Raw genomic sequence first — 16,004 nt, forward strand, 5'->3', positions numbered from 1 at the left:
TTTCCATTCTCTCGGGTGGGCCTTACCCCCCGCGTTTATTATTATTATTATTATTATTATTATACAGGATTTATATAGCGCCGACAGTTTACGCAGCGCTTTACAACAACATTAGGGCAGACAGTACAAGTACAATACAATTCAATACAGGAGGAATCAGAGGGCCCTGCTCGTTAGAGCTTACAATCTAGGAGGGAGGGTCAAGTTATACAAAAGGGTAATAGCTGTGGGGGATGAGCTAATGGAGAAAATAATGCAGTTGTTAGATGGAGGCAGGATAGGCTTCTCTGAAGAGGAAAGTCTTCAGGGATCGCCTAAAAGTGGATAAATTTGGAGACAGTCTGACAGATTGGGGTAGGGAATTCCAGAGGATGGGCGAGGCTCGGGAGAAGTCCTGGAGGCGGATATGGGAGGAGGTGATGAGGGAGCTAGAGAGCAGGAGATCTTGGGAGGAACGGAGAAGGTGTTTAGGTTGGTATTTTGAGACTAGGTTAGTGATGTAGCTGGGGGCACAGTTGTGGATGGCTTTGTAACTTATTGTTAGTATTTTGAATTTAATTCGTTGGGCGAGTGGCAGCCAATTGAGGGATTGGCAGAGAGGGGTAGCAGACACTGATCGGTTTGTAAGGTGGATGAGTCTGGCAGCAGCATTCATGATGGACTGAAGGGGGGATAGTCTATTTAAAGGTAAGCCAATGAGGAGGGAGTTGCAGTAGTCGAGGCGAGAGATAACCAGGGAGTGAATCAGGAGCTTTGTAGTTTCACTGGTTAGAAAGGGACGTAGTTTAGAGATGTTGCGGAGGTTGAGGCGGCAAGCTTTGGAAAGTGATTGGATGTGGGGCTGAAAGGAGAGTTCAGAATCTAGGATAACACCTAGCACCCTGACATGTGGGGACGGGTGGATGGTTTTGCCATTGCTCTTCACAGAGAAGTCAGGGGAAGAGGCACGTGGGGGAGGAAATATTATAAGCTCGGTTTTGGACAAGTTGAGTTTGAGGAAGTGGTGTGACATCCATACAGATATGTCGGTTAGTAAGTTAGTGATGCGTGAGGAGACTGATGGAGTGAGTTGAGGGGTGGAGAGATAGATTTGTGTGTCATCAGCATAGAAATGATATTGAAAGCCATGAGAGGCTATCAGCTGACCCAGGGAAGAGGTGTAGATTGAAAATAAAAGAGGTCCAAGAACAGAACCTTGGGGGACCCCGACAGAGAAGGGAAGAGGAGTGGAGGAAGTAGAATTGTAAGTGACACTGAAGGTGCGTTGGGATAGGTAGGATGAGAGCCACTGAAGAGCACAGTCACGGAGACCGATGGAGTGAAGTTTTTTGAGGAGGAGGGGGTGGTCAACCGTGTCAAAGGCAGCTGAAAGATCCAGAAGTAGGAGTACAGAATAGTGTCCGTTGGTTTTTGCAGTTAGTAGGTCATTTGTGAGTTTTAAAAGAGCAGTTTCTGTGGAGTGTTGAGGGCGAAATCCAGATTGAAGGGGATCAAGAAGGTTGTTTTTAATGAGGTGGTCACTCAGTTGGTTGTAAACCAGGCGTTCAAGGAGTTTAGAGGAAAAGGGGAGCAAGGAGATAGGGCGTAGGTTGTTAAGATTGGTAGGGTCCAAGGATGGTTTTTTGAGTATGGGAGTGACCAGTGCATGTTTTAGAGCATCGGGGAAGACGCCAGAGGTGAGGGAGAGATTGAAGATGTGGGTTAGAGAGTGTAGGATGGGGTCAGAGGGTGACCGTAGCATTTGAGAGGGAACAGGGTCCAGGGGACAGGTAGTTAGGTGGGCGATAGAAAGGAGTTTAGCAACTTCGTCTGGAGTAGTAGATTTGAATAGAGGTAGTGTCAGTTGTATCTGTTGACATGGGGTCTTAGCTGGGGGAGATACCTGTAGAGTGGAGATTTCATCACGGATTGTATCAATCTTGTTTTTGAAGTGATTAGCGATTTCCTGGGCAGTGAGTAAATCAGTGGGGGGAGGCGGTGGAGGACAAAGTAGAGAGTTGAAGGTAGAGAAGAGTTTACGGGGATTGGATGAGAAGGTATTAATAAGAGTTGTAAAATAGGTTTGCTTGGCAGTGTGGAGGAAAGAATAGTATTTTTGGAGGGCAGATTTGTATTGGTTGAAGTCTTTGAGAGACTTAGTCTTGTGCCACAGACGCTCAAGAGCGCGACTACGTTTTTTGAGAATTTTAGTGTCATCTGTTTGCCAGGGTTGTAGGGGTCGAGGCCTGATTCTGCGTGTAGTAAGGGGAGCGAGCTTGTCCAGGGTGGAGGACAGAGATTTATTGTAGATGGATATGGCTTGGTTGGGGCAGGACAGGGGGGAGATTTTGTCATAGAGGTGGTCGGTAGCAGAGTAGAGGAGAGAGGAGTTGAAGTTGCGAAAGTTTCTACGGGTGACGGTTAGGCGATTGGAGGGAAAGGTGGTGGAAGACAGGGGGAGAGAGAAACTAATAAGGTGGTGGTCGGAGAGAGGAAAAGGATTGTTTGAGAAGTTGCATGGAGTGCATAGGTAAGAGAATACAAGGTCAAGGGTGTTGCCATCAGAGTGAGTAGAAGCCTGTACCCATTGCTTCAGGTCAAATGAAGAGGTTAGACTAAGAAGTTTAGAAGTAGCAGGAATGTTTGTATTAGCAGGGATGTTGAAATCACCGAGAAGGATTGTGGGAATTTCCGAAGAGAGAAAGTAGGGTAGCCAGGCAGAAAACTCATCAAGGAAAGTCGATAATGGTCCAGGGGGCCGGTAGATCACAGCAATTCTTAGGGAAGTAGGAGAGAATAGACGTATACAGTGGGCTTCGAATGATGAGAGTGAAAAAGAGGGAGGAGGGTGAATAACCTGGAAGGTGCTCTGGGGGGATAGGAGGAATCCCACTCCACCTCCCTTGCGTCCATTAGGCCTAGGGGAGTGAGTCCAGTGAAGGCCACCCTGGGAGAGGGAAGCAGGAGAAGGGGTGTCATATTCGTGGAGCCAGGTTTCTGTGAGAGCAAGTAGATTAAAGGAATTAGTGACAAAGAGGTCATGAACAGCAGTGAGTTTGTTGCAGACAGAGCGGGCGTTCCAGAGGGCGCAGGAGAGAGTGAGGCTGGTGTTGGCAAGAAGAGGAATGGAGACTAGATTGTGTAGATTGCGACTACTGCCAGAGGGTGTAGGGTGATGGTGATGGGTGTGTTGGGCACAGTTAAATAAAGTGGGCCCAGGGTTTGGGGAAATATCTCCAGCGATTAGGAGAAGCAGAAGAGTGAGGGAGGTAATATGAGAATATGATTTGTATGAGGGGACATGCTTCAGTATCCTGGGGGGTATGTTAGCAAGTGGGCTTAGAGTTAGAAAGAGGTGATGAGTGCAGTAATAGGGGGAGGGGAGAAGTGAGGGTGATATGTACAGGTTGTGGGGTGGAGCAGAGGGATGTAGAAAAGAGAGTTTGAGGAGAGAGGCAGCAATTGTGAAAAGGAGGAGAGGTAAAGAGTGCATGTTTCAGAGAGGAAGATGATTAAATTAGGAAATGGGGTCACCTGCAGTCTTTTATAGTTTGCTTTGTGCAAATCGCTGAAGTGCAAGAGCGGAAGTGCCACTTATTTTAAGAACGCCACTTCTTTGGAAGAACCCCCTGTATGTGCAGCCCCCTGTATGTGTTCCCCCGTAAGGAAGGCCTTGTTTTTATACTGTGTGTTGGGTGTGGGTTGAATCTGGCAATTAATCAATTAGGAGGGCATATTAGCAACACAGCTAGCAGGGCATAACTTTCACACCACAATCAAACTGCGAGGGGACTAAAAGGCCAAAATTGTAAAGATAAGGCAACCCATAATTTAGGTAAGACTTAATGGCTAAATAAACATTGAAATAATGTGAGCATGGCTACAGATGGAGTTGAAACAGTGGTGACAAACAGATTTACCCAATAAGCTTTTTTGCAGTCATGCAATGTTCAGTTTTAAGGTATGTGGAGATATAAACGCAGGTTTACCCAATAAGCTTTTTTGCAGTCATGCAATGTTCAGTTTTAAGGTATGTGGAGATATAAACGCAGGTTTACCCAATAAGCTTTTTTGCAGTCATGCAATGTTCAGTTTTAAGGTATGTGGAGATATAAACGCAGGTTTACCCAATAAGCTTTTTTGCAGTCATGCAATGTTCAGTTTTAAGGTATGTGGAGATATAAACGCAGGTTTACCCAATAAGCTTTTTTGCAGTCATGCAATGTTCAGTTTTAAGGTATGTGGAGATATAAACGCAGGTTTACCCAATAAGCTTTTTTGCAGTCATGCAATGTTCAGTTTTAAGGTATGTGGAGATATAAACGCAGGTTTACCCAATAAGCTTTTTTGCAGTCTATTGTCAGCGCAAGTGGGGAATGGTCGGAGACTCCTCTTGGACCATACTCTATATTCCTAATCAACACTAGTGCTTCACTATTAGCTAAGGCCATGTCAATTCTAGGCAGAGTAAAGTAAGAGCTTGAAAGTCGGGAATCTATCTAAACCCTTGTCCAGAACTTTATTAAAGTCCCCCACCACTATTACTGGGACTCCGACTTTGTCCAATATAAATTCCATCAATTCTCGTAGAACCACACATTTAAATGGGGGTGGAATATAGATGTTTGCCAACACGTATAATTTATTCTCTATCGAGCAGAACAAGAAAATGTATCGACCCTGTGTATCGATACAGCTCTCCCTGCAGGAGAACACCATTCCTCTTCCGATCATTATGCTCACCCCCCTTGAATATGAGTAGTGAACAGAATGATATTGGGTTTGAAATTTCTGACTACAAAGATGTGGAATCATGTCATTAGTCAAGTGCGTCTCCTGCAGGCAAAGCAGATCAGGCCCACTTTCCTTGAGTGCAGACAGAACCGTAGTTCTCTTTATTGGATCCCCTAAACCTCGGACATTTCAAGAGGTTATACTAAACGTCTTGCCTTGCATAGGAACATATGAAGATAATACAAGAGTAGGAATGAAATAAAGAAATAAAAAGGTAAATAAGCAAATAACAAGTTAATTCATCTGGTGATCCAATTCTCTCCCCTCCACTATAAGTACTTACTCCAATCTATGTGTTTTTCCCACTTCTCGTAACCCATCCTTTTCTCTATTTGTGTCTCATTGTTAATGTTTGTGGTGTGTAACCTTTGTCTCCTACCCTACCCACCCTGCCCAGCCTACCCCTATCCCCCTCTCCCACCACCTCCCTCCCATGCCTCCCCGCCCCTGCCCAACTGGGCTTCCCCTAGGGGGTTCACCCGTGACCATTCCATACCTTCCCCAACTCACATTCCAAACCAATAATCTTAACATTTTTAGTGCAAAGTGTAACCAATATGGGAGCCACATTTGCTCCTTCGCTCTCATTCTTGTGTACTACTAAACATTCAAATTGAGGTGCATCTCCTTGCCTCCACTCCTTGTATTCAAGTGAACCATTTATATTAGTGTGATATTATTATAATATTCTAGTGATGATCGAAGGCAAAAACAACAACAACAAAAAAAAGGGGGGGTAAACAAATATGTAATAAAAGAAAAAAAAAAGGAAAAAAGAAGAAAAAAAAGAGGGGTGGGGGGGAAGAGGAGAAAACCCAAAAGATGTTTCCCCTCACTCCCTCCCCCCACAGGACCATGATCCGCATAATGTACGCATACACATGCGCAGATTCATGCATATAACAAAAAAAAAAAAAAAAAGAAAAGGAATTTCATTCCCCTTCTCTTTAGAAAAAATAAATAAAAAAACACCCACCCCCCCACCCTCAACACAAAATCAAGTCAATACAGTAGCAGCTCCATGTTCTCTAAATTCTACAGGGCTATAAGTCCTTCTTGTTTTCTTCCAACCACTGTGCTGCATCAACCGGAGAGTTGAAGAACAAAGTTCCGCCAAATGCTGTCACCCGCAAGTGGGCCGGGTACATGTACGAATACATGTACGACCTTGTGTTTCATCAGGCTACAGTGAAAAACAATTACCTCAGCGCCAGTGGTTTCAATATTTTTTAAAAAACAATGAGTAAATCATAAAGAAAATTGCTACCAGTGAAAAATGTAGTCTAATAGGAATACCCATATAGCAAGCTGCTCCCCAATTTGAACATAAATGATCAAAATTAAGTAAATAAATAGATAGGGGGCGCTAGAGACTAGAATATAATAGTATAAAGTGCACAAAGAACACTTAATTAAATACCATAATTGATACAAAATAAAATAAAATAAAGTAAATTAATAGCAATAAAGTTAGTACATGGCCTACAAAAGACAATGCGTTGATATCAGTGCTGGTGATAAATTTTCCCAATGCAGTGAATACATTCTAAAATGAAGTGATATCTTCCAATATGTGCCAAGTTCTTGCCACTGATATAAAGAGTTCCGTCACCAAAGAAAAGAAGAGAATACACCTTGAAGTAATAGATATCTGCTTACCAGACACCAATGACCCCTTTACTTAAAAAGAGAGTCACTAGCGCTTATGCAGGATTGTGCCTGCTCACATGGACGGCTGGACAACTGGATGATGCTTTAGGCATGGACCCCTCCGGTCCCAATCGTTCAAGAAAAGGATATATGGAAAACAAACAAAGTCTCCATAGCGTAAAACCATTTAATAAAAAATTAAAATAACATTGAAAAGGCCAAATGGCCGCTTACATTTGTAGGTGCCCACCCGGCACTGGGGCTGCTCGTTTGTCAGGGTAAGATTGGTGTCAGAGACCCATCACATCGCATCATAGACGGCGAGCGTTCCACCCGGCACGAGAGACAACCAGATAGTCCGGATATGGGTAGGCGAACACTTGACCACGTACCGCTCCAACGTACGTTTCGTTATGAACGTCTTCGGGGAAGCGTGCTTTCCTGAAGACGTTCATAACGAAACGTACGTTGGAGCGGTACGTGGTCACATGTTTGCCTACCCACATCCGGACTATCTGGTTGTCTCTCGTGCCGGGTGGAACGCACGCCGTCTATGATGCGATGTGATGGGTCTCTGACACCAATCTTACCCTGACAAACGAGCAGCCCCAGTGCCGGGTGGGCACCTACAAATGTAAGCGGCCATTTGGCCTTTTCAATGTTATTTTAATTTTTTATTAAATGTGCTAGGAGGGGGATTTTGGGGGGTGACAGGGGTAAGATTTGTGCTGGGAGGATGAGAATTTGTGCTAGATAGGGGGATATGTGCTGGAAGGATAAGGATTTGTGCTAGGTGGGGGGATATGTGCTGGGAGGATGAGGATTTGTGCTAGGTGGGGGGGATATGTGCTGGGAGGATGAGGATTTTTGCCAGGAGGGGGGATTTGTTCTGTTTGTTCCAGGAGAGAGGATTTGTGCCATGGAGATGGGGGAGATTTGTGCTGGGAGGGGGATTTGGGGGGGGGGGTTGTGCTAGAAGAGGTGATGGGAGGGCGGGATTTGTGCTAGGATAGGAAATATTGGGGCTGTTAGAAATGGGGATGGGGGGGAGAATTTATGCTAGTGAGGATGATAGGGGGTATTATTTGTGTTTGGGGCTAAGTATGCCGATTAGTGCTCAATTTTTTATTTTTTTTGGAGGGGGGGATTTGCTAACACATGATGCTCATACATCTTGTGTGTGTGTGTGTGGAGGGGGGCGCAGTTTGGTGTCTTCGCCCTTGGTGCTAAATTACCTTGTCCCAGCACTGCTGGCAGGCCTATCACTCTGACATTATTTCTGCGACTTCTATTCTAAAATGCCATTTTAATTTTAGTCATATTTTAGTCTTTTTACTAAAATGCCATTTTAGTTTTAGTCGTATTTTTTTTTAAACTTAAAATTTTTATTAAAGTATCATATATATATATATATATATATATATATATATATATATATATATATATATATATGTAACAAGTACTTTTGGTACATATTCAGTTAGATATAGGAACAAAAAAATATATGAACATAATATTTAAGCATTAAGACCTACATTCAGATTAGTGTAATAGAATAATATTGACATATGTACTCACTGTTGGAACAATAAGGCCCTATTAACCCCAATGGGACCATACTGTCAATAGGAATTGTTCCTTATAGTATAGTGGGGAGGGGAACCAGAAGGTAGGGAGTGGGAGCTACGTTCTTGATTCTTCAAGTAAAGAGAATATTTCAATGCTTGTTGAAATCTTTAAGAAATGTTGATGCTCTGGGGTGTAACAGCCAGACTTACCAGATATTTTTGAATTTGCTGGTGTTGAAATTCTTGTGAGCTAACATCAATTCATAATGAGCCTGTGTATTAAGTCTCAAAATTACATCAGTAAGATTGGGAGCAGTGTTGGATTTCCAAAGCTTGGCTATGGTAAGCCTAGCTGCTATTAAGACATTGGCAACAACAGTTCTAAAGATAAGAGGATAGATGTCAAGATTAATTCCCAATAGGGTTGTTGCAGGGGTGAGCAGTATTAGGTTACCTGTAAGGGATGCAATAAAAGTACAGTATGAAATTGTGTTCCAGAAGCTGGAAAGATTTTTGCAATTCCAAAATGTATGATACAGTGTACCCAATTGGTGGTCACATCTCCAACAAATGGGTGAGGAAGATGGGTATATTTGGAGGGTTTGTAAGGTGTCAAGTACCAGCGATTTAATATTTTTTAAAAGTTTTCCCAGTGTTCAATGCAAGATGTTGTGGAGTAATTTATTTTGATGGCTGTTTGCCATGACCTCCAACAGAAGGTTTGGTTTAATTATTTTCCCCATTTGACCATGTTAATGTTTTTTTCATTTATAGGAAATGAGGACATAAAATTATAAAAAAAGGATATACCTTTAGTATTTAACCTGTTCTTTGACAAAAGAAATTGCCAGATTTTTGCAGGAAGAACTAATTTACCATTAGGATTGAAGTGTTTTAATCGTTCAATCTTATTGGTTTTGTTTGTTACTATAATCTTATTTTTATCATGTAATGTAGAATAGCAGTTAAATCCTTGTGTTATAAAGGGGTTGACATTGAGACAAGCTTTACAGTAATCTATTACTCTTAAAAGGGACACTTACTTGTGTTGTGTCCTCTGTATGTCGAGTTTTGTTTAACATGTATTTCCACACAGCTAGTGTGGATTTGATAGTTATGTAAGGAGGTATTGTTACTTTAGGAAGTAAAGTATAAGCAACTGACAAGGAAGCTAAATCATAATCTTTGGTTACTTCTTTTTCAATATTCAGCCAAATTTTGTCATTATTTGGGACAAACCAGTATCTCATCTGGTCTAGAAGTGAAACAATGTAGTATTGATGCATGTCTGGTAGATTCATGCCTCCTTTCTTTTTAATTGTGGTTAATATTGCGATTCTTGCCCTGCCATATCAGATTGTTTAGTTTGGAGTTTATTTGTTTTTAAAATGTAGAGGGTACTGGGATGGGGAGCTCACGGAAATAATACAGGATCTTTGGCAAGATAAGCATTTTGAATACTGCCATTCTTCCAATCAAAGATAATTGAGTTCTTTGTATTTATTTGGGGATCATCTTGAATTTGGGTTAGGAGTTTGGGATAGCTAACTTCAAATAGTTTGGAGGTTGGGTAGGAAAGTTGGACTCTTAGGTATGAGATAGATGGCTCGTCCAAGTTATACTTGTGGTTGAAGCGTAGGAGGTTGAGCATTTTTGGTGAGATGTTCATTGGTAAGGCAAAACATTTATGGGTATTAATAGTTTAATAGGAGATGCATCCAAAGTTATCTAAAGGTTGTTGAACCTCAGGCAGAGACTTTTCTGGATTTGTCAAAGTTAAAATTATGTCATCCGCGAATAGACCCAATTTGTGTTCATTTTGTCAGCTACTGCCAGAGGCTCAATAGCTAAAGAAAATATTGCAGGAGAAAGCGGACAACCTTTTCTTGTGCCGTTCGATAAATTAAAGCTTTTGGAAATATTGCCAGAAGTTAACACTCTGGCTGAGGGCATTGTGTATAATGACATTATGGCTTTGTGTATAAACCCAGAAATCCCAAATCTTAAAAATCTTTATGAAAGGTACACCTAGTGAACTCTATTGAATGCCTTCTCTGTGTCTAGGCTTAAAAGCAGAGAAGGGACTCGACTATGCTCAACATAATTGATTCGATTAATCATATGCCCAGTGCCATCTGGTCCTTGTCAGCCTTTAACAAATCCCACTTGATCTGTCTCTATAAGGTATGGTGTCACATCAAGAAGACGGTTGACCAGTATCTTAGGGTATATCTTTAAATCTGAGTTCAATTGTGATATGGGTCTATCATTTTTGGAGGAGGAAGGCTCTTTACCAGGTTTTGGAATTGTGATAATAATATCTTCTAGCATTTCTTTTGCAAAGGTCTTATTTTTTACTACTTGATTAAAGAGGTTTGTTAGATATGTTGCTAGAATATCGCTAAAGGCTTTATAGTACTCGCTTGATAATCCATTTGCTCCTGGGGCCTTGTTCAGGGGCAATGAGTGAATGAAATTTCTTGTCTCTTCAACAGAGATTGGATCATTGAGGTTTTTTAAAGTGTTGGGGTCCACAGAGGGTAATTGGACTTTGTTTAAAAATGTTATAATTTCAGTTGGTAGGGGTTGGGGAGTTTCTTTGTCTTTTTTTATATTATATAGGAGTACCCTGAAAAGGTGTTCGCTATTTCTTGTGGGTTATATACCTGCTGGCTCTTAGACTCCGTGCCCTGGGGAATTTCATGCCATAGCTCTCAGTGTGATTCATGTTGGTGCTCCAGTGGACCTGCTTCCTGAACCACCTAGAGCTCCATCCGCAGCAGTCAGTCGTAGGGTCCACTACCTTAGCGGTGCACTCTTGACCCCATCGGTGTGCACCTGTCGCCTGGCCTCAGGTGACCTGACACTGGGGCTGCCACAGCAATGGACTTTATCCTTCCAAACTTTTCTGGTATGAACAGCACCTCAAATCAGCAGCACCATTATGCAACAGCACAGCCAAACGCACAGCCAAAAATATGCACAGCCCTTAGGGTGTATTACATTTTATGCAGACATGCATGTAAAGTAGATGTACTGATGTGCTGCCTCACATATACTTCATTCATATTCAGTAAACAGAGTTTTGTTAAAGAAGAAGTTGTCTGTACCATTTCCTGGGAAGAGAAAATCATGAAAGATAGTGATGGTAGTTATTATGTATCTTAAAGAGCTAAGAACTGGAAGTGAAGTTATATTAAGCCCTCCAGATTTAGATGAAAAGTGAGTTCATGTTTAACACTCCAGCTTGTAAAGACTGAGATGTCTGGCAACAACTGTAACCTGGTTCATCCTTGAGGTTATGTGTAAGTTAGTGCGCTGGAAGGACAAAAGGAGAAGCAGCCAGCTAACAGTGAGTGTGGTGATGGTGGCAGGCAACAGAGGCCTTAGTAGTGAGGGAATAGGTGATACTTCATGTTCCCCACTTAGTGGCTGGGTCTCCATGTTGGAGCCCGCTGTGGTATTAGGCCTGTCTCGGGACCGAGTCTAGAGTCACAAAGTGCAAGACTGAGTGAAATAGAGTGTCTTTCCTGTGCAGCTAAAGGTGGAACATGATAGAATGGTAAATTGTTAAGATGTGAGCCAAGCTGGTGGAGTTAAGTATATACTAAGAATTACTTTCTCAAAATGCTATAAAGTCATATGTCGGGACAGGCAGGAACAGACCGTGTCACCAGCTGAAGTAGTGAAGAGGAAGGCATGGTCCTTGGGGAAGGGTGTGATGCTGTAAGTGCATTGTGGCCTTAGGGCTGACAGTGAAAAAGACACACCAAATTTATTGAAGAGTATAATGCAATTATCGTGATACTACCTAGTGGCCTCTAGGGGGTAAGGATCATGGGGCTACAGCTGGCCTGACCTGCTCACACACAGCATGCAGAGTTTGTTTACATTCAGTGGTGAATGGCTTCCTCTCCTGGCTGTGCCTACATATTACAGGCCCTTGGACTTCTTTGGGACCATCTCCTTACTGGGGGATGGCAGTAGATGAGCCCCATGGAGATGGAGCTGTGCAGACACAACCAGGAAGCCTTTCACCGCTGCTCTCTAGCTCCCTCATCACTTATTCCAATGTTCAGGACTTCAAGGCATCTCTCTTCCTTTGGAACTTCCAACCTCTCCAGCTATCTCCTACTCCATCTTTAGATGACCTTTAAAAAACTCACCTTATTAGTGCAGCCTATCCTGCCTCAGAGCTGAATTGTATTTTCTCCATCAACTGACCCCCCACAGTTTTTATCTTTGTATCACTTGCCCTTCCCTTTTAGCTTGTAAGCATAGAAATAACCCTTACTGTAGTTGTTGGGGAAGAAGCACCATTTGACCCCGGGAATAGATGAGTTGAAGCAACATCCTCTGGATTGGCATTCTTCGGAACTAATTCCTGGATATCCACAGTCTGTTCTGTCAGCTGGACTCACCGAGCATTGAGCCGTATCTACAAAGAATAACTGAAAATATTATTTTTGAAATAACAATAATGCTTACAGGCTGCACATAATAGTTTTCAGCGCTTATGAAGAACTCCTCATTTTTTAACCAAACGACTTAAAGAGGAATTGCACTTTCAGACAGAGTGCACTTTTTGGCCTTTTGATTTGACCTAAACAATCCCACCCTCACTCATATAGCACATGATCTCTGTAGCATATATGACTGGCTCTTTGGAATGCTTCTTTCTCTGCCAGTCTGAGCTCTGGTACATAAGGTACAGTGAGAGGCTAATATCAAGTTGAATTCAGGTACTTACCTTGTTCTTATTGTAGAGAGCTGCAGAAACTGTTGACACTATAAAAGTAGTGTATAATAATAATAATAATAATAATAATAGAAATTACAGCATAAGAAAAAGCCTTACTGCAGATCTTTTTGTGGAAGCACCATTTGACCCCGGGAATAGATGAGTCAAAGCAGCATCCTCTGGAAAGGCATTCTTTGGAACTAATTCCTGGATATCCACATTCTTTTCTGTCAGCCGGAATAACCGAGCACTGAGCCTTATCTATGAAGAATTGAAACATTTTTTATTGAAATAGCAATAAATAATGTTTACAGGCTGCACATAGAAGTTTTTGGCTTTTATGAGGAACTATGAGGACATTTTCCTCCAATTGAGTGACCTAAACAATAATGCCGTGTACACACGACTGGACTTTTCGACAGCAAAGGTCCGACGGAATGAATCCGCCGGACAATTCGATCGTGTGTGGGCATCATTGGACCTTTGCTGTCAAAAAATCAGACGGACTTTAGAAATAGAACATGTTTCAAATCTTTCCGACGGACTCAAGTCCTATCGAAAAATCTGTTCGTCTGTATGCTAGTCCGACGGACGAAAAACGACACAAGGGCAGCTATTGGCTACTGGCTATGAACTTCCTTATTCTAGTCTGGTCATACGTCATCACAGTCGAATCAGTCGGACTTTGGTGTGATCATGTGTAGGCAAGTCCGTTCCGTCGGAACTCCGTCGAAAAGTCCTTCGGAGTTCAGTCCGTCGAAAGTCAGCTCGTGTGTACACGGCATAAGTGTGTAGCACCCTCTGAGATAGGTTCTAGGTTAAGTAAATTTAGTTCTCGCTCACTGAAATCAGTGTGGATGTGATTGTTTTGGTCTGTTCTGTGTTTCACTGGCTGCAGGGTTGACTGTTTCCCCCTATCTGTCTGGAAAGGTTCTGGAAGATAGTGTGCTGGGAGAGTGTAAGCAGCAGCTGGATATTTATGCAGGCCTGGTCAATCCTTGTGGAGAAGTGCCCAAATGGTGGTTGGATGTGTGTATAAATACTCAATCATCCTGTTCCCGCGGAGGAGATCACAGCTGGGGGGGGGGGTCTGTCTGCTCCCTAGGCAAGCCTGCCATTTGTCTGCGTTTCATCGAGGTCCCAGCTAGGCTAGCTGGTGGCCTATTCTACTGAAAGTTTGCTGAAGCTGACTGAGGGAATTTTCGCCTGGGGATCTAGTCTAAGGGGTATTGGAAGGAGGCAACCAATTATTCAAAGACCTTAGTGAGTACAGGCTGGTGTGAGAGATCCTTGAGACTGTATGCTTTTGCCATCCCTCTTGTACTAGGGTCAGTTTGATCCAAAGGGGACACTGTGTGTGGTGTCATGGAAGGCTCAGTCAAAGCATTTGCTGCAAGCAAGGACCCTTGCTCATCTTACTAAGAGATAGTTTAGTGTCCTAAAGTTCACAATCAAAGTTATTGGAGTGTCCCACAGTTACCCTGAACCTATCCAAGTTCAGGTTCTACAATAAAGCATCAGACAAGCATACCTCTAGACTGACAAAGGAGTGAATGTGACTTTGTGTCTGGCTGTGGGGCAACTACTATCATAAAATGTAGTGAAGTGTAGTTATAGTGTATCACAAAAAACTGGGAGTGAAGTTACTGTCTCTTTAACCCTCTGGGTTTAGAAGAATTGCGAGTTCACATTTAAGGGTTGTAAAGACTGAGATGTCTGGCAACAAGTGTAACCTGGTAGTGAGGGAACAGTTGATACTTTATGTTCCTCACTTAATAACTGGGTTTCCAAATTGGAGCCCACTGGGCTACAAGGCTTGCCTAGGGACCAAGCCTGGAGTCACAAAGTGGATGGCCTTGCTGTGTGAAATACAGTGCCTTTCCTGTGCAGCTAATGGTGGAACATAATAACATGATACATTGTAAAGATGTGAGTCAAGGTGGTGGAGTTAAGTATTTCCTAAGTGTTGCTTTCTCAAAATGCTACAAAGTCATGTGCACAGACAGGTAGGAACAGACCATGTCACCAGCTGAAGTAGTGAAATGGAAGACACAGTCCTTCAGGAAGGGTTTGATGCTGTAAGCGCATTGTGGCATTAAGGCTGAAAGGTGAATGGCTTCCTCCCCTGGCTGTATCTGCACATTATAGGCCCTTGGACTTCTATGGGAACATCTCCTTGCTGGGAGATGGAAGTTGATTAGCCCCATCGAAGGGGAGCTGTAATGTGCAGGCTTGACCAGGAAACCTTTCACCGTTGCTGTCCAGTTCTCTCATCACCAACCCCTATGCTCAGGACTTCTTCATGGCCTCTCTGTTCTACTGGAACTTCCTATCCCAATCTCTCCAGCTATCTCCTACTCCAACTTTAGATGATCTTTGAAAACTCACCTCTTTAGGCAAGCCTATCCTGCCTCAGAGCTGAATTTTATTTTCTACATCAACTGTATTACTTGCTCTTCTGTTTTAGATTGTAAGTATATGAATAACTCTTACTGTAGGTTTTGGAGAAGAAGCACCATTTGACCCCGGGAATAGATGGGTCAAAGCAGCATCCTCTGGAACGGCATTCTTCAGAACTAATTCCTGGATATCCGCAGTCTGTTCTGTCAGCTGGACTCACCGAGCACTGAACCTTATCTATGAAGAAAAATTGAAGATATTATTTTTGAAATAGCAATTAACAATGTTTACAGGCTGCACATTAAAGTTGTTTGGGGCTATGAGGAACTCATTTTTTTGAACCACATGACTTAAATAGTAAGTACACTTTCAGACAAAGTACACTTTTTGCCCCCTTGACCGGACCTAAACAATCCCACCCTTACTCAGATTAGATCCAATAAGCATGGACAAATTGGTTTACATTAAGCGATGAATAGGCTCCCTCTTCCTTTCACTGTTGAATGTAAACAAACAATGGAGGTCGCAGCTATTGGGTCGCGGTAAGTAGGGTAGGATCCTTTAGGTCAGGGGAGAGTCATAAGAATACGTGCACTTATTCTTGAAGTCTGAAGCCCAGGCAGTTAAATAAACTATTTTACTTGACAAAGGGTTTGTATTTCTGTCCATCCAGTCCCAAAATTTACACAGCTCTGCCCCATGCACTGCTGTATGTAGCAATAAGGAGGACCTGATTTTTCTCTGCCCGCATTTCAGTAACCCCCTCCCCCCAGTGAATGGACAGTAGAAGGAGAAGCAGCAGACTGATGAGATTATCTTTCTGTTACTCTGCACACTTCTTCTATCAACATGTTCCTCGTTAGCACATGACC

The 16,004-nt window shown here is 42.7% G+C and overlaps 1 protein-coding gene across 1 annotated transcript in view; it reads right to left on the reverse strand.

The window, feature by feature from the left end:
• LOC141127725 (uncharacterized) overlaps window positions 1-16,004 on the reverse strand; it is a 122,115-nt gene that overhangs the window by 99,860 nt on the left and 6,251 nt on the right. The window contains exons 4-6 of the mRNA XM_073614473.1: window positions 15,226-15,369; window positions 12,850-12,993; window positions 12,286-12,429 (exon numbers count right to left, since the gene is read on the reverse strand). Coding sequence (XP_073470574.1) covers window positions 12,286-12,429; window positions 12,850-12,993; window positions 15,226-15,369 — 432 coding nt within the window. The remainder of the gene's footprint in view (window positions 1-12,285; window positions 12,430-12,849; window positions 12,994-15,225; window positions 15,370-16,004) is intronic.

This window comes from Aquarana catesbeiana, linkage group LG02 (genome assembly GCF_042186555.1).
Source record: "Aquarana catesbeiana isolate 2022-GZ linkage group LG02, ASM4218655v1, whole genome shotgun sequence".
Taxonomy (NCBI): domain Eukaryota; kingdom Metazoa; phylum Chordata; class Amphibia; order Anura; family Ranidae; genus Aquarana; species Aquarana catesbeiana.